Below are 22,045 nucleotides of genomic sequence, written 5' to 3'. Positions count from 1 at the left end.
GACCTGTTACACCTGCCATAAGGATGCATGGTCGCGGCTAGACTTCTGGTTGGTGTCTCCCGAAGTCGCGACATGGGTTTCAAAGGTTGATATCATGGCTAGATCTTTGTCCGACCATGCTCCATGTATGTTGGAACTGCACCCCCCAGGAGCTACACATAAGGCATTCCAGTGGCGCCTCCCTCCACACGTGCTCACAGACCCCGTATTCGTAGAAGAGATAAGAGACGACATAACCAATTACTTTGCTGAGAATGCGGGTTCTGCCTCATCTGAGGCCATTGTGTGGGATGCCTTTAAGGCTGTCATCAGGGGTCAATGTATAGCGCGCAAGGCAGGGGTGCTGCGTACCATCAGGGATGAGCTGGCTAAAATAGAGGGGGAGTTGAAAGCCCTGGATGTTGAGTTCAGTTCTAACCCGACGTTGGACACTGCAGGTGCTCTAAAAGCCAAACTGCTGGCCTTTAACGAGGAGGCGGAGCGGGAGGTAAAGTTTCTAGGGAAACAAGCAGAAGCGCGCAGGTATGGGGAGGGTGATAGGCCAAGCAGGACCCTTGCTAGACTGATAGCTCCCCGCGCACAATCACATTTTATACACGCTATCTATGATGCCACTGGGCGCCTTGTGGTGGGCCAGGAGGCGGTGTTGAGCGCCTTTGCAGACTTCTATGCTACCCTGTACACCTCACGACAACCCACTACACCGACATCGCTGCGAGACTTTCTTGATTCCATAGCACTAGTATGGTTCAACAACAACCATAGACAATACATGGATCTCACTGTCACAGTACAAGACATCGCCCAGGTGATTAAGAGTATGCCGGCCAATAAGGCTCCTGGTCCGGATGGACTGACCACCTCCTTCTATAAAACATACGTAACTGAACTGGCGCCGAGACTACATTCTGTATTTGTCGAGGCTCTAGAATTGAATTCCCTCCCAGACTCTATGCGCGAGGCTCTGATTATCACGCTCCTCAAGCCGGATAAGGATGAACAGCAGCTAGACTCCTATAGGCCCTTGTCCCTTATAAACGTTGATGCTAAAATATACGCAAAGGTCATCGCAGATAGGTTACAGCCGATGTTGCCTATGATTGCGCTCCCAGATCAATCTGGCTTCATCCCTGGACGCGCGACCTCGCATAATCTCAGGACGATCTTTTCGGTCCTTCACTATTTACACCCGTCAGTACAGGCAGCAGTGGTGTTTCTAGACGCCACCAAAGCCTTCGATTCATTGGAATGGCCCTACCTCTTCAGTGTGTTAAGACGGATGGGTTTCAGTCGGAACTTCGAGACCCTGATAAAACTTCTTTACATGGCACCAAGGGCCCGGGTGAGCGTCAATGGTCTTGTCTCTGAGCCATTCAGTATAACACGAGGCACTAGGCAAGGCTGTCCCCTATCGCCGCTCCTTTTTGCGATTGCGATGGAGCCGCTTGCGGCCAGAGTCAGACAACACCACACTGACAGGGGCATCGGATTTAGTGCTAGAAGCTTACTGATCTCGCTATACGCGGACGATGTAACTCTGTACGTCCTGAATCCCAAAGATAACCTGAGCCCGCTACTCCGGGAATTTGTCCGATTTGAGGGCTTAGCGGGGATATCAATTAACTGGAAGAAGTCAGTGGCCTTCCCCCTGACGGAGAGCACTGAACGCCCCGCTCCTGACTACCCCCTCAGTTGGGAAACGGAAGCTGTCAAATATTTGGGCATCTGGATTAGCCGAGATGTGCAGGAGTTGTGGTTGATGAATTTCGGTAGGGCGGTGGACTGGTTGGAGGGGAAGGTTGAGTTCTGGAATAGACTACCGCTGTCTCTAGTAGCGAGAATTGCATTGGCTAAAATGGTAGTCCTCCCCAAATTCTTGTATTTGTTCGTAAATGTGCCACTGCCTATGACAGCTTGCTTCCACGCCCGGGTCCGCTCACTGCTGCTTAAACTGGTGTGGGCTGGAGGTCAGGCCAGAATCTCCTGGGACCTACTCACGCTTCCGCTCAAGCAGGGGGGACTTGGTGCCCCAGATTTGAAACTTTATGCCCTTTGTGCACAAGCCCAGTTCCTGCATTTCTGGGCATTCCCTACCCCTTTCCAGCCACATGTGGCGGTGGAACTGGCCGTGGTCGCCCCCTTGCCATTACGAGTGGCACTGTACGGTAAAGTTACGTGCCCGTCGCGCGAGGTAGACACTGTGGAGATGGTCCGCTGGTCCTGGCGCGAACTTCAAAAGAGAGCCGGTCTCTCCCTGCTTTATGCACCAGCTATCCCCCTGAGGGGCAACCCGATGCTGCCGTGTCTGACAGCCAGAGGCGACGTCCTCACTATCCTTGGTAAGCGGCTTTTTACCTTTGCGGACTTATATCCGGATGGTACTTTTTTCGAGATGCCTGCCGAGGGAGCCGATCAGACCTGCTCATTTAGTGACAAATTGCTATTTCATTCCCTTAGGGAGTCTTGCAAACAGATAGGGCCGTGCTTCCCGGAGGAACCCTGCACACTTGCCGCCCTCCAAAACTTGCTTTCACGGCCTTCCCCCAAGAAACTGGTGTCCAGGTTATATAATTGTATGCAGGAACAGGCGCCGGCGACGGTGGCCGCGGCCAAAACTGCTTGGGCTGAGGACCTGGGGGACGAGCTGCCAGACGATGCATGGGAGTACTGCTGTGCACAACTTACAGCCCTGTCCCCAAATTATCGTCTGCGGCTTATCCACTTCAAATTCCTACATAGATACTACCGCACTCCGACTCTACTACTCCGAATGGGTGTCCGCGAGGATGCCAACTGCTGGAGATGTGGAAGTGCAGAGGCGTCCTTTCTTCATATGGCCTGGGACTGCCCCAAGCTGACTACATACTGGTCAGAGGTCTTCGCGGCCATGAATCAAATCACCCAAAGGGAGGACTCACCTTCCCCGCTGCTGGGTCTACTGGGGTATGTTAAAAACACTGAGCCCTGCGATAGAAAGCTGCATGCCTTACTCCTTTTGTATGCCAAGCGACAGATCGCATTGCACTGGGGCAGACCGGCCCCCCCCTCGCTTGAGAGCTGGATTAGAGACGTGACTTACGGCCACACGCAATTAACGCACTATTGGGAGACCATGCCCACTGCTTCCAGACCCTCTGACATATGGGGCCCATTCATACAGTGGACCGCAGCACGCCAGAGCTCTGACTCCCCAGGTACCTCACGTGATACGGTTGTTTCAGACGACATGGGCTGAGGGTGCGCACTGCGTAGGTTGAGTATGGTGATCCCGAAGTCCCGCGCTTACACTGACGAGCCCTGACCGGACACACAATGTGCGACTACTGCCCACGCTGACTCGGGTCGAGCCCCTGGCCACCCCGCGCCCCACTGGAAGTCTTGTGTTCTAGCCTCTATCCCTAACCCCCTCCCCCCCACGTCGCCCATACTCCCCTAGTCTGTACTTATCCGGACCAGGTATCCTTACATTCTCGCCCTGTCTGTGCTGGCCTTCTACCTACATGTCCTGAGGCTGGCCCATATGACCTTGTTGTGGACTGTAGTGTTGTGTGGATGTTTTGTCCATGTACTTGCACCTCTGTTTGTTGTGTTTGGTTCAGCTTGCTGGGGGGGTTTGTTGGGAGAAAAAATGGTGCTGACAGACACATCCTTTTCTTGTGCAGTTGTGACGGGGGATTAACCGCTACTTACTTAGGAGCGGCCTCGTTGGCCTTCAATATCTTTCAAATGTCGACAGCACTATGAGAAAAGTAAGACCGTTTACTTGCTGAAGTGGTACCGCGTATGCTCACAATTCTGTTGTGTTTAATGCTTACATCTGTATGTTTTGCCCGGCTGGGTGCAGACCACCGGTCTGTCTCTCAATGATCTCTGTATGAACTTCCTGATAGCGGCCTGCCTCCGGGTTGTTGGCGTGACGCAGTGTACATCTTCCCTATCATTTGTTCAAAATAAATGTCTTACACCAAAAAAAAAAAAAAAAAAAGAAGTTGTCATAGAGCGTTTTGATCTTGTGGTGGAAGAAGGAGTTGAGTTTGTTGCAGAGGTCTTGGGAGGGAGGGAAGTCAGTATTTTTACTGTTGGGCCTGGTAAATTGTTGTATGATGGCGAAGAGTTCCTTTGAGCTGTGGGAGTTGGAAAGGATTCTGTCTTGAATGAGGTTTCTCTTAGTTGATTTGGTAAGTTAGTGGTGTGCCTGGTTCAAGCCATGTAGGCAGATCTTGCTTCTGTTTTTTTTTATTTTTCCTTGTTTTCTCCAGTCATCTGCAAGATCGCTTGGATTCTAGGAGGCTGTGGTGAACCAGGCAGCTTTCCCGTTGTGTCATCTGGCGGAGGAGGGGTAAGAGTGTTGGCGCAGTTGGAGATCTATTGGTGGAGGTTATTTGCTGCTCTGTTGGCATCTGTCATGTTAGGGGGAGGAGAGCAGCTGAGGGCAGAGGTGAGGTGTTCTTCTGTGATATTGTCCCAGTTTCTGCAAGGGAGTTGTGGGTGCGCTTGTGTGCAGTGGGTTTCAAAAAGGAGAAATGGACGCAGTAGAGGTCCGTCCAGAGCGGTTCCATGGTGTGACTAAAGTGAATGTTGTTTCCTCCAGTGAAGGTGGGGGTCACAATTCTGTCCTGTCGTGTGGGTGGGGTTGGAGATGAGTTGCTCCAGTCCAATGTTGGTGAGGCTCTCTGGGAGGGCAGTTGTGTTGGGATCACTGGGGTTGTCTAGGAGGAATTTCAAGTCTCCAAGCAGTATGTAGTTTGTGGAGGCAAGGGTGAAGGGAGCGATGCAGGCTGCAATGGCATTGGTGAACAGGGAGCAGCGTTGGTCCAGGTCTCTATAAGATAGGCGACGATAGGCGAGTCGGTGTTGAGGAGGTCCCAGAGTTCTACGGTGTGTCTGAGCAGGGTGAGACAATGAGGAGGATGCAGCTCAGGGGCTTGTTTACTGTGGCATCTCGTGGGTTGGGGGTGGCTGTCTGGGTCCGAAGGCGGGTGATGGTGCAGCAGCAGTGTCGTCAGGAGAACAGGCCTTGAGAGGTGCTCAGTGGCGAGAGCTGGCAGTTGTTGTTGTGTCCAGGGTTCAGTGTGTGGAGAGTGCTGGAGTCGTAGCAGCGGGGGACCAAAGTCCCTGGCGCTGGTCGCTGTCAGGTCGTGGACGGGCGCAGACAGGCTTTGAGTTTTGAGTACTCTGGGACTGTGGTAACCTTGATGTATTTTCTGTAGACAAAGGTGCTTTTCGTGGACACCGTCGTGTTTCCCTACTCTCAGGGGGTATTTTCATGAGAATGGGAATTTGAAGAGCCTCAAGGTTGATTTTTGAAAACTCAAGTAATGTTCTTGAAAAAAAACAGTTTGCAAAGACTGTGGGTGTTTTGAGAACAAGCTGTGGGGCCTCAACAGTGAATGATGGGACAGTAGTTACAAGGTGGTCTTCATATAATAATTGTATGAGGTGGTATTGCTCTGGCAGCAGAGTGGATTTGTGTGAGCCACATTGCAGCCAGACCTGCTCCGTACACGCTGAGAGGAGAACAATAAACCAGCCTTACCTGTCCAGGGTGCTTCTGATATCCTGCAAAACAGATGAACAAGAAGGAGAACATCAGTTTCAATGACAGATTTTAACTCTCTGGCAGCAGTGTAGATATAAGTTGTACAGTTCAGGGTAATATAACCACACATGCAAGTATCTCACCCAAGGAGACACTAGGGTGACGATCCGGCAACACAACCCACACAGTTTGTGATATTCTGAATAGGGTCACATGACACAGCACAGTTTGTGATAACCCAAATGCGCCCACAAGATAACAGAGTTTTTAAATTCAAATTGAGAGCAGACGACAGTACAGTCTGATATATTCTGAAAGCTTCATGTATTATAGTCAAGAGTTCCTGAGATCAGATGGCATACCTGCTAAAACTCTTGCATCACTAGAAATAATTGGTGATATACCAGAGAAACAACTAGTAACCATACTCAAAGTATACCACGCCAAAATACTTCTAAAGCTCTTATACAGAATTAAATGTACACCTGTAAATAAAGAAGAATTTTGGATAAAGCACAGGATAAGACCCTGAAGCCTCTTGTTTCTGTTAGAAAACGTCTATCCATGCAAGCTGCAACACTAGAACTGTGTATAACCCGTACTCAGGAAAAAGCTCTATGGTCTCCTATACCAGGGGGTTTTCACTCAAAATAGGAGGCTATTAATACTCTCTGAGAAGTGGTCACGCTTAAACTGGAAAAGCTTCAGTCATTAAATTATGTTCTATGTAAAAATGTGGACTTTGCTCTGAACTGTTCTAATTTGAAGAGCAAATTATGAAATGAATGAGCTGACATAAATCAAGTTAGGAAATCTTTAAGACCATAAGGTCTGGATAAACAGCACTGATTACTAGAAAGCATGACACCTATTGTTGATACAGCTGTACCAAAGTATGCAGCCATATTTCACAATGTTACTGTTCTACAGAAAACCTTCTTTCTTTATCTGTGCACACATGGTTTGCCGTTAATTAAAATAAGGGAAGGTGGGACGTGCTAGTGGGACTGACCAAAACTGCAGAAACGGCAGTCTAAACAAGTTAATGCTCACTCTATTTATTTAAGTTTCATTAATAACCAAATGAAGTAGAAATGTATCACATGTGTTAATTTAATGATATTTCAGCTTAGGAATAAAATTCTCACCTTCAGGATATCCCATGCTGGCCCCTCGCATTTCTTCTCTAGATCTGTTATCAGGGCATTAAGAGAAGTGATTTGATTGGACAGTTTGGAGATATTTGTATTTTCTTCCATGGTATTTGTCTTCTCCATCTCCTCCAGTCTCTTGTGCAGTGTCTGCTCTTTATCTCTCAGGAGCTGGTGCAGCTCTTCAATATCAGGCGTAATTTTCTGCTTCTCAGCTCGCATCTTGTTCTGTCAGCATCAAAGAAATGATGGTTAGGCTCTGTGAAGCTTTCAATGAGCACTATCATATGTAGTGTACAGGGTGAGGAGGCACAAGGCATTCTTACAGAAGCCCACAACACTAGGGCTGGTGCCATATTTATGGACGCAGGTGGTGCTAAGCTAAAGCTATGCTTGAAAAGGGTGTTTTTTTGCAGCTGCACAATCTTGCTGCCTTCCCTTCTATTTGTGGCTCCCACCTTCCACCAATTGTTGAGGCGTGGCCCGTGCAGGTAAGAACGTTGGCAGGCTGGAATTCAACATACGACGACGAGGGATACCTTAATATAAAAAAACGTATTTTTCTTTTTTATTACTCGCTGAGCCAACGCGCATGCAACGTCTGCGAGACTTTAGTAAGGCGCTTTTAAAAATGCCCCCAAAGGCTTTTCCAGGCGGATTGCCTACAGTGCATGTGTGTGGGGGCGTGCCCATCGCACACCATTTGGCAACCTGTGAACCTCTATCCGCACTCATGCTGGTTTTCTTGCAGCCGGCATCAGACTTCAAACACTTCAAAGGAATCCGCTCCCTTGCCCCCGCCATTTCTGGCTTTTCATCTCTTCCTCCGCATCGCTGGCTCGCTCTGCACATTTTACACTTTTTTGCTTGTGTTCTGTGAAGTGGGTGCACACAGAGAAAATAAGATTAATTTGCTCTATGCCAACTTTGCAACCAGAATCATGTTTGGTTTTCAAAATCACTACCTAATTTTGGAATAAAAGTTAAATATTTCATTCAAAGTGCGTTGGCAACAGTTAAAAAAAAATTGCTTTCTGGCATTAGTATTTCATTAGATTTGTGGATTCCTTGGTGGCCGCACGGATCTGGCAATAGCTTACCAGCCACGAGCTGAAATCCTAATAGCGTTAGGGGTGCCATTAGGCTGGGTACAGAAATGTGTAATGTATGCCTTCTTTCTCCTACTGAAGAAACCAAAGGTCTTTCAGAAATTCAAGAACAGCCTGCAGTGACAATTTCCCCATGTGCGTTTCAGCACCAGCTGTACACTACTTCTCTTTTCTCAAACAGTCGATTTTATTCGGTACCTGTTTCTGGGTCGTTTTTTACTCAAAATACTTGGTAGAAGGAGGTGCGGGCGTTTCCAGTCCTATTGCCCATCCCTCAGCATTATTTTAAACTTTCTGGAAAACTACTTCTTTTTTCCTTAGATTAATAGAACCGCAAACGTTTAGCCTCCTGCAACTGTTCGAAAAACCTCCAAGCTACCTTAAAACTAGAGGAAATGACTCAGGTACTGTTACTACGCCCTGACCAGGTGTGTTTGCTCCTTGTAATGTCAGGAGCTAGAGACAACCTACCCTATTAGGGCTACATAAATCCTTCATTCATTCGCTCATCCAGTCATTCCTTCATTCACTCACTCCATCATTTGTTTATTTATGACCAGTTCATGTCCTTCGTCAGGAGTCTCAAGAGGGTAGGATTTAAAGTGGGCAGGAGCCAAACCCACCCGGATGCTGAAGTCCTGTGAAGGCATGCCAGGTGATGTCTTGGCTGTCAGGTAAGAGGAGGAAGTGACTCCCGCTGATGACTTTCATAATATGTTTCGACTGAAATGGACCCCTCATTGCAGTTGGGTCTTAATCAGGTGCATTCTTGTTTGATACATCATAATTCCATGCCTTTGGACTCTCTTCTTTCTTAAGAGAAGGGCTTCCCGGTAGATGTAATCTCTGATGAAAGAGTCCCTGGACTCTAGACCCTGCTCTTCCAAGGCGATGCTCTTTTGAATGGGAACATGGTGTCCTGCAGTGTCTCTCCTGCACCATACTTAATGTCATGTCAGATTTCTATCCCAATGAAGAAACCACTGAACCCATACCGTTTAATACTGTCCTACCTCCTCGACTACGGAACTCCTGCATACTCCAGACATACCACGTCCTTTGGGATTCTACCAAAACCGTGCAGACCCTTCAAAGTTAAGAAGCTAATTAGGATCCTGCCTGTAGGCCAGTAGTCTCATTAGTTTATAAAAGGAGAGAAAGTTGAGGTCAGCGGTCAACGCTACCTTTCTCAGAAACACCACAACACTGAAGTATGGAAAACGTGCATTAAACAAATGCAAGCCAACGAGGCCACATATCAACATACATACAAACAAGTAAGGAACTTAGTCGCACGCGCCTGGCCTACGAGTGCCCCATAGCGCCTTTTGTGACTTTGCACATCAAGTTAGTTTACATATCGGTGTGAATATTCCCCAGACGTTTAACCTATTGAATTCTGCCTGATCAGCAGATTGGTAGGGCCGGCTTGCCTTGTCATGTTGTAAGAGACCCGCACAAGGAGCCCTCATGCTGGCCTCCCATTAGTCGCCTCCCATTCCATTCATCAGTTGCACCAGGGGTCTCCTGTGAATCTATTTGTAGAAAAAGCAAGTGGAAATCTATGTTTTTAAATAGACCAATGTTGCTTGCACCTGCTGCTGTTGTACTCCACACTTGTTCTCTACTCTGTAGCCACGCTTTGCACTCGCTTAGGACTTTTTATCATAACTTTTTTAAAATTCTCTAATGTTTTTACGGTTTTAAAATTCTGTCTATGTTTGGAACGTCTGCAGAAGTTGCATTATTTATTAAACACTCGGGGATGGGCCATGGGTGGGGAAGGTGTTATTTGCTTGCCTGATAGCCAATGGCAACCTTTCTACGTCACAGGTGGGCAAGCCATCTCTGTAGTGTAGTGAATCAGCCCAGTAACATATTGCGAGTTGTGCAGAAATAGTTTGGGCGGTGAAACAGCGAGGACTTTGTGCCGTTCGCTCATGATGTCCCATATCAGCTGCAAGTAGCTCTCCCAACCATGATGGTTGCTGTGCATTCTGGTACAAACATGCACTTTTGCGTGTTCCGTTGTGTGCCCAGAAATACAAGTACCAGCATGCAATGGGAAGCACACGGCTGTATGAGCTTTTTATAGCTGACACGAAACAACCTAAAATGTGCACTGTGTGTCTGAAATTTGAAGTTAGAGGGCCACACTTTCAAAGGGAGTGTCTGGTCTTTGAAGTGCGATTTTTAAAATAAGACGCGCTGCCGGTTCCTCGTGTTTCAAAGGCAGACACCTGTGTGGAGGGTACGCTGTACTTTGTAACCCCCAAAGGGGCACAGGGCACTGGCGTATGCTTTAAAGCATGACTCACTACTTGAGTAGACCTGGCAGGGCAGTGTATCACTTCGTTTTACAAAATATTAAAGAGATGAAATGTTTCTTTCTGTGCCTGTCATTGAAGTTTTGTCGGGGCTTTCCTTTGATGACCCCTCCCTCGCCGAGCCATGCGCCTTCTGTATCCAACACCCCCGACCACTCTGCCCCTTTGAAGGTCTGAACATCTGGTTTTTATAGCTTTAATGACTAGAGGACGTCCGAGGCCCCCACTGGAAGCGGCGCATTTTTTATTAGGTTTCGCCTGTTTTTTAAAACTTGTTTTGCTGCGATCTGCGCCAGGGAAGGCTCAGTGACTCAGCCTCCTGCTGTCAAGTTTCTGTTTTACTTTCTTATGGAGTTGTATGCAGGGTTTTATCTTCAGGCTGTTGGTTCTGTAACAGTAACTAGGAGGCTTCCTTCTAAACCGGTCTGAGGTGGAAGCAAATGTGTTTCCTGGCACATCGCTTTATGTCTCTGTGCTCCAGTTTTAATATGTCGACTGGCTTTGGAGATTACAGAAAAAAGCTAACCGTCTCGCAGTAATCAGAGCTATATAAAAATTAAAAAACTTCTGTTGTGTCTATGCCTTTGAGAATGTTGCATTGTGTGCACTTTTTGTTTGCCCTTTCTTGTTGTTTTGAGACATGGAGAGATTACACTGTTTGCCCAGAGTTACAAGATGTTGAGCGGAGCCGACAGTCAAACATGCTGTCCCAGTTACAAAGTCGGCAGCTCTGCTCATTAGAGCATACTCCCTCGTCCAGTTACTCCTCCTTTTATCTGTCTGGAAATACTTACAAACCTGACAGAAATGTCAGACTTCAGACTACAAGCAGAAAAAGTGCCTTGAATGCATGGGCATGAGATAAAATAGGTCTTCCAAGGGCCACAAATAATATATTCTTAAGCAGGGATACGAAGGGCACTGCGATGCCTGGAGTGAGCGCATGCTGTTTGTACGGAAATCATACTTAGCCAGTAGCATAACAGAGGTCATTCACTGTACTAAGGCAGTTTATCAGCTTTGCCAGGTACTTCACCCCAAGCACCATGTCACCTCTGAACTAACGTCTCTTATTTTCAAACCAGCCTTTCAAAATTCCCATGTGTGGGCATTTTCTTTTGTTACTTGCAGGGCAATATATACAGAAACGCGCAATAAACTGGTATGAATATAAAGGCCTGGCGTCATCTAATCTGGCGTTCAAACTTGTACATCGCCTTGGTATAACACTATGTGCTGCCCTGTGTTCTCACTGCAGCACAAACCTTGGTTTGTAAACAGGCGGTCACAGGAAGAAAAAAATACCACTGTCTAGGTGCTCCTAGCTCCTTTTAATGGTAGGGAATCTCCCCCAACCCTGGTGTCCGGTGTACCTTCTAAAATATTTTCTCTTTAACTGCCTGGCAGGTTCAGGTGTATGAAGCAGAACTCTGGCATACATGTTATGAAAAATGCATCGTAATATTCTGTTCTTTCAAGTAGGAGGGCGGAGTCTCCATTTTAACTTGACTCCAAAGCAACCCCAGCACGGAATTAACACAACCACACACACAAACACACACAACCACACGCACAACCACACACAACCACACACACAACCACACAACACAACCACAACCACACACACACACAACCATACACACACTCAACCAACCCCACACACAACCACACACACAAAAACACACAACCACACACAACAACATACACAACCACACTATCAGTGCACACTTTCACCAGGCTCAGAAACCATCAGTCGTCAGTGCACAATTTCACTGGGCACAAACACCACCAGCCGTCAGTGCACGCTTCCGCCAGGCACACACCACCAGCCGTCAGTGCACACTTTCACCAGGCACACACACACCACCAGCCGTCAGTGAACGCTTTCACCAGGCACACACACACATCACCAGCCGTCAGTGCACGCTTTCACCAGGCACACAACACCTGCAAACCAGATCAGTTCATTTAACGGCACGAAATATGATGATTCTTGACTTACTTGAGTTCTGCCTTTTTAACAACTATTTTCTCTTCAATGACAGCTTTTACTTACAACTCCAGGGCACCGCAATGGGTGAAAAATTTGCACCCCCGTATGCCTGTCTCCTTATGGGAGCAGTGGAGCAACACTGGCTATGGCAAGAGAGACCGGAAGATATCGCCGACAACATAATCATGTTGGGGCGATATATAGATATATCCTTCTGATATGACAAGGAACAGAAAACAAACTCAGAACCTTCATCAAATCTCTAACACCTAATCAGTGGGGCATTGACATTACATACAATATCTCAAGAAGAGAAATACAATATCTGGATTAATCGATCTATGTCGAAGATATGAAGCTGCACACTAAAATTCATAGAAAACCAACGTCATCCAATTCTATTCTTCATGCCTCAAGTAGCCATCCCACACACACAATCAGGAATATTCCGGGAGGCTGATATAGACGGGCCCGAATGAACTGCAGCTCAAATGAGGAATACAAAATTCACTCGGACAATATAACACAACGCCTCACACAAAGGGGCTATAAGGAGCCCAAATAAAATTCTTGGAAACTGAAAGATCAACACTGTTACATAAAAACCAACCCAAAGAAAATAAACAGGTTATCCGCTTTAATAACCAATACAACAATGGTCAGTATCACATTCGCAAATCGCTAAACAAACATTGGCACCTCTTGAAGTACAATCCTACAATAACCTCTGCAATTCATGAGAAACCACAACTAGGTTTTTCTAGGAGCAAAAACCTGAGAGACATTCTCTGCCCCTCCTTTCTGAATATCAAGCCAAAACCTAAAACCTTTTTACAACAACCTAGGGGTTTCTTTACTTGCACCAATTTCTCAATATGCAAACTTGGTAAATCTAGGACAAAAGAAGTCCTCATCAATGATCATTAATATAAAATTGAGGATTTCATCAACTGCGAAAGCACCAACGTGGTATACTTGATAACATGCCCGTGTGGACAGAATTATATTGGAAGCTCAAGCAGACCTTTGAAAGTACGCATTCAAGAACATTATCGGAACATCCATAAAATAGACACACGACAACCTCTGGTTGACCACTTCTTAAAAACCACGCTCATCAACTGAGTTTCTCCTTTGTAGGTCTCAAAAAACTGAAATCACATAAACGTGGTGGAAATCAAGAACTGCACCTACGGAGAGAAGAAAGCTCTCTGATCATCAGAATGGACACAGTGGAGAAAGGACTGAACCAAGAACATGAGTGGCACCACTGGATTTAAAACCAAAGACTGTTTTGAGAATTGTATCACCATTCCTAGCATCCCAAGTTCAGACAAATCAGTGTTACTTTAAAAAACATACTACCATCTAGATCTCTCTAAATAAACCTTTCTAATGGTTAAAAACCATGATCATATATGCCGAACCAAAATAATTACTTTAGAAACCCTTGAAAATATTTGAGTGTGCATAGATAATAATACAATCTTGGAATGAGCAAATCCCACTAAAGATATACTATCTTTTAAATCGAGTGGCCCCAAAAATGACATTGCTTCACTAATCCTCAATATAAATACAAAATTAGGGAGGTGCTAATAAACATAAATATAAGATCTATGTCTTTCCTATACTATGTTAAAGGACAAAATGTTTTTTTTTAGCTTCTGTTGTAATATCTAATCATCCTTAGTGATTATACTAGACTAACAACCCTAAAACCTTACCCCTCTGTTTAAACTCAAAATCGAAACATAAAACCCTTCCAAAATGGCCGATCGGCAAGCAACATTGTAAATGTACTACTGAATGTCTGCCTTCTAAGTTTCCTACTTCGAAATATGAGCCGTTCTAAAATTCGAATTGATCCTCAGTTTTGAAAGGGAACATAAATGTAATATGTTAACGTTCCCTGATAATTACACTATTTTGAGGCAAAACACACTAAACCTTGGAAAATCTGTTGAACAACCATGTTAACTTCTTCATGGACGAACTTCCGGGTCATCTGACCCAAATAAGCGTGCATACACGTAGGATTCTCCACTATGGGACCGCTCCATTGCGTTCGGCGCCTTACAGGGACGCTCTGATTCTTCGGGAGATTTAACTCCAAGTAAGTCCTCCCAAAACTTAGAACTCTTTTGCACTTTAAAATCGAGTGCGCTCACAATTCAGTCCCGTTTCTTAGTCCCTTTTTGTTTTGTTATAGTAACACGTACATAGAGTAGCCACAAATTTGACTCGCGCTATGCGATTACAACGTTTGGCTAAAGCAAGCAAAAATAAATAAGGACGTTTAAAAAGCTAACTGCTTTACTCCGCCTTGACAATAGGAACAGGGATATTGCAAAGTGTTCGAGAATAGCTACTTTGGCGCATGAGCATTGTATTGTTCTAAACAAAAACTCTCAGTTTTTCTGGAAGTTTTAACTCCTAGTAAGTGCTTTTATTATTTATTTATTTAAAGGTTTTGTAGAGCGCGTAGTAACCCTAGAGCATCCCAGCGCTAAACCTGAATCTCAGAGGGTTTCAGCAATTGAGGGAGTTATGGGTGAGGAAAAAGGAGGGTCTTTAGTGATTTCCTAAACTGAAGGAGATTGGGTTCTAATCTCAGTCTTCTTGGGAGGTTGTTCCAGTGTTTGGCCGTGTGGACCGAGAAGCCGCGACCACCTGCCCTGGCTTTTTTAACTCTGGGGACTGTTATGAGGTTTTCTCCGCTGGACCGGAGGGCCCTTTCTGCTTTATAGGGGATGATGAATTCCTTGAGGAGGGGAGGGCCGTTGTTGTTAAGGGTTTTGTGGGCCAGACAGAGAGCCTTGAAGGCCACTCTTTCTCTGACTGGGAGCCAGTGGAGAGACTTGAGGGCTGGTTTAGCAGATGATCTTGCTGGTGTACCGGTCAGCAGGCGCGCGGCGGCGTTTTGAACTTTCTGCAAGGTGTTGGGCGTGGCTTCAGGAGCTCCCAGATATATTGCGTTGCAGTAGTCCAGTCTCGCCAGAATGAGGCCCTGAAATAGAAGTTTCTTGGCGTTCGCTGGGAGCAAGGGGAAGACCTTTCTGCAGGCTCTGAGGAGTCTGAAGCATATTCCTGCAGTCTTTTTTGCCTGTGTTCTAAAGCTTAGGTCGTTTTCCATCCAAACGCCTAGGCTTTTGACCTCTTCCTTAGGGGTGGGGGGGTCACCCAAGCAGTCGGGCCAGAGGTGAGGCGGCAGGGAGGGCCCTTTGTGGCCGAGCATCAGTATCTCGGTCTTTGAGCCGTTTAGCTTTATTGAGGAGAGGTTCATCCAGCGGTGGACTTCGGTGAGACAACTGTGGAGGTCAGAGGGGGAGTGACGGGGGTGTGAGAGGGTTACCACCAGCTGGGTATCGTCTGCGTAGTTGATGATTGATACGCCGAACGGACTGACCAGTTTCTCCAGTGGGGCCATGTATACGTTAAATAACGTAGGGCTCAAGGATGAGCCCTGCGGTACTCCACAACGGAGGGGGATAACGGGTGAGTGGCTGTCGTTCTCCCAAACTTGGAAGGAACGGCCTGTTAGGAATGATTTTAGCCACTTCAGGGCCGTACCCCTTACTCCGATTTCTCCCAGTCGTTGGATTAGGGTAAGATGGTCCACAGTGTCGAAGGCCGCACTGAGGTCCAGGAGGATCACTGCCACTGATCCTCCCGTGTCCAGAATGCTTCTGGCCTTCTCCACTGCTGCCAGGAGGGTGATGTCAGTGCCCTGTCCTGGCCGAAACCCTGTCTGGGAGACCCCTAGTAGGTTGTTGCTCTCCAGGAATAGTGACAGTTGTTTGTTCACTAACTTCTCCGTGATCTTACTATTTCCTGGGAGAAGGGAGATAGGTCTATAATAGGAGAGGTCCTGTGGGTCTAAAGAAGGTTTTTTTAGTAGGCCTTTGACCGCTGCCGCTTTCCAGCTGGGGGGTACTATGCCCTGCGAGAGGGAGGAGTTGATCAATGCCGTGAGGGGGAGTGTGATGGTGCTAGTCACTTTTTTCAGGAAGCGGAGGGGTGCGGGGTCGAGGGGGGACCCACTTTTGACTGAGGCCAGTGTTGCCTCAACCTCTACCGTGGTGACTGGACCAAAGGTGTCCAGGGAGTGTGAGGGGCTATCAAGCGGATGGGTGGGATGGGTGGTAGAATTAGTACGATCCCAATCCGTATGCCCCGGTTAGGGGGGGGAATGGCTAAGAGAATTTTTTTTATTTTCTCGTCAAAGAAGGTAGCGAGATTAGTACATTCTAAAACCTAGAACTTTTTTGCGCTCTTAAATCGAGTGCGTTTACAATTCAGTCCCGTTTTACGGTTTCTTTAGTCCTTTTCGTTCTGCTATAGTAACATGTGCATAGAGTAGCCACTAATTTTGATTGTTCTATGCGACTACAACGTCTGGCAAAACCAAATCAAAACAATAGCGACGTTTTAAAATTAGCCGTTTATCGTAATGACTGCGCCTGGGCAATAGGAATGCAATATTGCAAAAGTGATCGTGAATGGCTTTTTGGCGCATGAGCACTGCATTGTCTTGCACAAACCTTAAATTAATAACGGTGTATACTATCTTCTTTCATTGAAAACATGTTATTTTCGAGCTTCATACAAAACTGGAGCCCAAATGGGCCGTATCTCCCTCACTCAGTTTAGACTCAGATGGTCTGTTTTTGGCATTGATGTCTCTTGTTCTAAATGTATTTTCTATTGAGAGCTGAAGAACTCTTAAACCTGTGTGCTTTCTTGCCTCCCTGTGTTGTTCCCCGTTCTTTCTCTCGCCATGCCATATGAGTACCTGCTTATTCAAATGCCTCCTCATAGCAGTAACATCGAATATGTGAATAAAAAATGAACAAAGAATGTATGGACTGCATGTAAATAACTAACACATGTACTACGAAAACGCCCAAGCCCAAACTTCGAACCATTAGAAATACTTAAAATCAGCACATATATCAAACAAAAAAATGGAACATAGTGAACACTTTTTCCTTTAATAGAAGAGTGTAATTCTCTATTAGCTCAGACAAATAGTGATACCTGATGGCTATCACCACCATTACTGAGAGCAAAACTAGTGAGACTAATGGCATGTTACTAAATCAATATGGAAAGGAATGTTATAAAAAGCTATGCTTTTTTTTTAGCAAGTAATGAATCGCTTAAAAGCAATGTCGTAATATTGTCATTTATGATGTTTTGAAAAATATTTTTGAAACATTACAAAATTCCCTTTTCACAGAATATTGAACTGTAATATGATATATATTTTTTTACATATTGAAATATTTAAGGAATTCTATTGTGACATATATTTATTTTGATGCATACTAGAGAATCTAACAGAATGACACTAAGTAATTGAACTTAGGTATTATTTCATTCTCTTGAAGAATATTTTTGTACACTTATTATCCTTCTGGTGCTGGGTGTTTCGTCTTTATCATTCCTCTATTCTTCCATCTTTCCATTCCTTTGGGAATTTTTCTTGAAATCTAGAAAATTAATCATACACACCATTCCCTTTTAATAATGTGTGACTTGCTTAAAACTTTTGTTTTTTTACACCCAACTTCCTAAGTTAAAAATCTGCACTTTGCTCTTGAGCTCTATAGTATAATCTACACCACTATTAAAAGAGAACACTCCCAACTCAGTTGACTTTATTTCTCATTTCACCTGTTCCTGCACTTTTTCGGGTGTTTTTTCCACCCTTCACTTCTCCTGGTTTGGGGTCATTATTTCTGTCACTACTCTTATTTATCTTTACAGCCTTGAGAAAGCCCTGGCGCAATACGCCACAGAGGGCGAAACACGTGTCGGCTGTCAATGTTCAAACTTGCATCAATAAAATTCTATCTTTCTTAAAAATTGGATTGAGCCCTTTTTGAGTGAAAATTTGCACCAATGACCACTGGATTCAACCTTAAATAGTACTTTATTTTGGAAAACATACTCTCTCTATCTAAAACCTTTTAACTTTCAAAACTCTAAAAGGTCCAGAGTTTTTGAGTATGTTGCCACCATTTACATAAAACTTTTTGTGAAAACAGATATAGTCCTGGAATCCCTGGATCTTTCATGCTCAGCTGTTACATACAACACCAGCCATCAGTGCACACTTTCACCAGGCACACACACCACCAGCCGTCAGTGCACACTTCCACCAGGCACACACACCACCAGCCGGTAGTGCACACTACCACCAGGCACACACACCACAAGCCATCAGTGCACAATTTCTACAGGCACACACACCACCAGCCATCAGTGCACACATCAATTGTTAACGCATCCACAATTAACTATTGTAGCAATCGCCGTATGGCGCACTTTACTTTTAAACATATTAATCTAAAGCGCAGCATGCCACCATTGCTACAAAAATAAATAGAAATCTTTTTGGCCTACAATTTATAGACTTTTGTTGCAATTGGTTTTGCGATATTTAGCAATGCCAATAGCTCATACTTAATTATTGCGAGACGTATTACTTTGCAAATGCTTGTTGTATTTAAATGTCCCCCATCATCGTATGTCAAATCCTCTCCACCTCACCCACCGCTCTTACGTATACAGGGCGTGCCTGCAATTCAAAGGAAAGATGGATGCTGAAAAGCAGCGAATCAGCGTTCTCTGTCTGTTCGGGAAGCGGACAAGCTAATTGACTGTTAAACTCTACTGACATAAGTGTTAGACTGAGGCGTGTATGCAGATGTGGTAGATAAAAAACTGTTGCATGTTCAGTATTGGTAAAACAATCCAAACAGCAAAATACCTTAAGAATAGCATTGCAAATATTGAAGCCAAAATAACTTCAGGGACACCCTCTAACCCTACATAAGCATGCATGTCCATGTCTAGCTCTCCCAGGCCTTATGGTAATTCTGTACAGCTATTCAGGTTCCTCCGTCTGCTGTGCGACAACTGCCAAAACTTCCTATCATGTTTATTCCTTCCTAAATGTGCTTAAAAAGGAACCAGTCAGCATGGCAGACGTAAATACGATTATTAGTAGAAACCTCACAAGTGACGGGAGATTAGACGCGCCAAAAGCAATTCACCAGCCTGACTTCGTAAGCCTCTATCACAGTTCTGCGCACCTCCCATCAACACAGCTCATTACTGGGCTGTGCATTTCCCGCCCGGCCACCACCACTGACCTGTGCACTATCCACTCACACAGACCACCATGGATCTGAGCACTGGCCACCCACACAACCCTCCTCGGAGCTGGGCACTGCCCACACACACAAACAGCCCTCCACTGAGCTGTGTACTACACACCCACATAGCCCCTGACTAAGTTGCATTTTCACAACTACACAACCCCCACTGATATGTGCACTGCCCTCCAACATCCCCTAGTGAGCTGTACACTGCTCTCCCATAAAGCGCTACACACATTACCCACAGTGAGCTGTGCACTGCCCGCCCAACCAGAACTCAACTGAGGTGTGCACTGGCGACTCACACAGACCTCCACTAAGTTGTGCACTGACCACCTCCATCCCCTACTGAGCTGTACTGTGCCCACCCGCACAGACCCTCATTTGGTTGTGCACTGCCCATCCACACAGCCCTCCACTGAGCTGTGTACTGCCCACGCATGCAGCCTATGACTGAGCTGCATATGTTCCACCCATACTGCCCCAAATGAACTATGTTCTGCCCAATTACATTCTCAATGAGCAGAACACACCCCATCCACAAATACCCTCACTAGGCTGTGTATTGCCCCTCCACACAGACCCCAACCAGCATCTAGTGCATTGAGTTGTGCAGGACCCACACACAGCTCCCCACTGTGCTCTCTACTTTCCACTGACTTGATTGAGGAGGTATCCAGGCTCCCATTTTACCTGGACCTGTCCTCCGACCAGTCTAGACCCTTTCAGACCCAGCTGCATGCTGTGTATGTGATAAACATGCCTCCTATTTCCACTGCCAATCACCCCGCTTGTTGTTACAACTCGGTTGTTACAACAACTGCGTTGTAACAACAAATACCATTACCCTGCAAGTTGTAACAACAACTTGAGGAGAGGGTGCTGGATGTTGGAATAGTATAATTTACTTTTCAAACTCCAGGCTGTACGGACAGTAGGGAAGGTGTTGGATTCACCCTCTCTATTGTGCTAGTTTGCATTTTTCGCCCTCTCTCTTGTGCCTTTAGCCTTTAGCATTTCGCACTCTCGTTTCTTTGCCAATTGCTTTTGCTTTTCTGGCATACCTCTGTTGCCTGCCTTCCAAAGGCAAGCCCAGTTTGCAGCCTTACAAGCCTGGACCGCATGCAGCACCAGGAACCCTGGCTCTATGCCCCCACTCCCCAGAGCTACACCGCTCCAGGAGAAAAATATCCAAGACCAAAGGGACTGACGTCCTAAATGGTTCCAATACTGACACAGCCACATCCCTCGACCAGAGTGTCAGGAACTTTAACACATGGATCAAAAATTGCGCAGATCTCCCCCATCAAAGACAGCAAACATAGAAGATCCACAAAACAGGTCCGCTGGTACACTGAAGAACTCAGAGCAGCAAAACACATCTGCAAACCACAGGAAAGAATATGCAGCACTAGCGAGGACACCACAGACAGAACCTCCTTCAAGACCGCCCTGAACCTCAACCACCAGCTATTGAGGGAGAAAAAGAGAACAACCCTAGCTGCTCACATCGACTCCAGCTCCAACTCCAACCTTGCCGATGTCTTCTACAACAAGATCTCCACCAACTATAAAAACTTCAAACCCCAGCCCAAGCCTATAGACTTCCTCAACCTAGGCACCCACGCCGTAACCAGCACAGAATACTATTTGACCACATGGAACCTGCTCAACTCCTAGGAAACCGCCATCATAATGAACTCCATCCACTCATGGGCCCTTGAGGACACCTGCCCACACCACATCTTCAACCGGAGAAGTGGCAAAATCAGCAATAAACTCACCTCACTGCTCAGCACCTGGATAAGCAAGGCCATATTCCCAGAAGACTGGAAACACGCCAAGGTAAAATCTGCATTTCTTTTTTAGATCTGCTATCAGGGCATTGAGAGTTGTGATTTGATTGGGCAGTTTGGAGATACTTACATTTTGTAGCATGGTAATTTTCTTCCCCACCTTCTTTAGTCTTTGGTACCGTGTCTGCTCTTTATCTCTCTGGAGCTGGTGCAACTCTTCAATCTCAGACTCAATTTTCTGCTTCTCAGCTATCATCTTGTTCTGTCAGATTGAAAGAAATGATGGTTAGATTATGGGAAGATTTCAATGAGCCCCGCTGTATGTAGTGTGCAGGCTGGGGAGGGAGGGGGGGCACAAGGAGAGTGGACAGAAACCAACAAAACTAGGTCCTGTGCCATATTTAGGGGCACAGGCCATGCTAAACTGAAGCTAAGAATAATTAACGTGTTTTTTGCCGCTGCACGCTCTTGCTACTTTACCTTCTACTGTCTTAGTTCTCTGCTCCCACCAGTCCATCCATTGGTAGTAAAGATGGATGCTGGACAGCAGATAATTAGCACCCTCTGGGGCATGATTACAAGCCCCTATCGCTACCACAAAGTCACTCTTCAGACGTTGTGGTGGCGATAGGGGTATCGCCTCATTTACAAGGCAGCATTAAGCCACTTAACCTTGAAAAGAAGGCACCCTTTCACACAATACTTAGTGTGAAAGGGGAGCGCAATGGGTGTTGTGGTGTCCTTTCCACCGCGACACCCACTGATTTTGACGCTGCAACCATATTTACAAGGGTGGAGCAAATATGGGGCAGGCCCAAAGTTAAGACCAGGGAAAACGTTGTCTTACCCTGGCGCAACGAGTAGAAATGTTTCATTTCTCCTCATTTTTGCTGTTTCCATGAGTGCTGCATTGTGCAGCACAGATGGAAACAGCACAATTCCATTGATTGTTTATGTGCAG

The 22,045-nt window shown here is 46.0% G+C and overlaps 1 protein-coding gene across 1 annotated transcript in view; it reads right to left on the bottom strand.

Annotated features, from left to right (window-relative positions):
* Window positions 1-22,045, bottom strand: part of LOC144828383 (E3 ubiquitin-protein ligase TRIM39-like) — a 298,837-nt gene that overhangs the window by 78,690 nt on the left and 198,102 nt on the right. The window contains exons 3-4 of the mRNA XM_078686497.1: window positions 6,688-6,918; window positions 5,537-5,559 (exon numbers count right to left, since the gene is read on the bottom strand). Coding sequence (XP_078542623.1) covers window positions 5,537-5,559; window positions 6,688-6,918 — 254 coding nt within the window. The remainder of the gene's footprint in view (window positions 1-5,536; window positions 5,560-6,687; window positions 6,919-22,045) is intronic.

The sequence above is a fragment of the Lissotriton helveticus genome, chromosome 4_1 (genome assembly GCF_964261635.1).
Source record: "Lissotriton helveticus chromosome 4_1, aLisHel1.1, whole genome shotgun sequence".
Classification (NCBI taxonomy): Eukaryota; Metazoa; Chordata; class Amphibia; order Caudata; family Salamandridae; genus Lissotriton; species Lissotriton helveticus.
The sequence above is the reverse complement of the archived record's forward strand: the minus strand, read 5'-3'. Positions and strand labels throughout refer to the sequence as shown.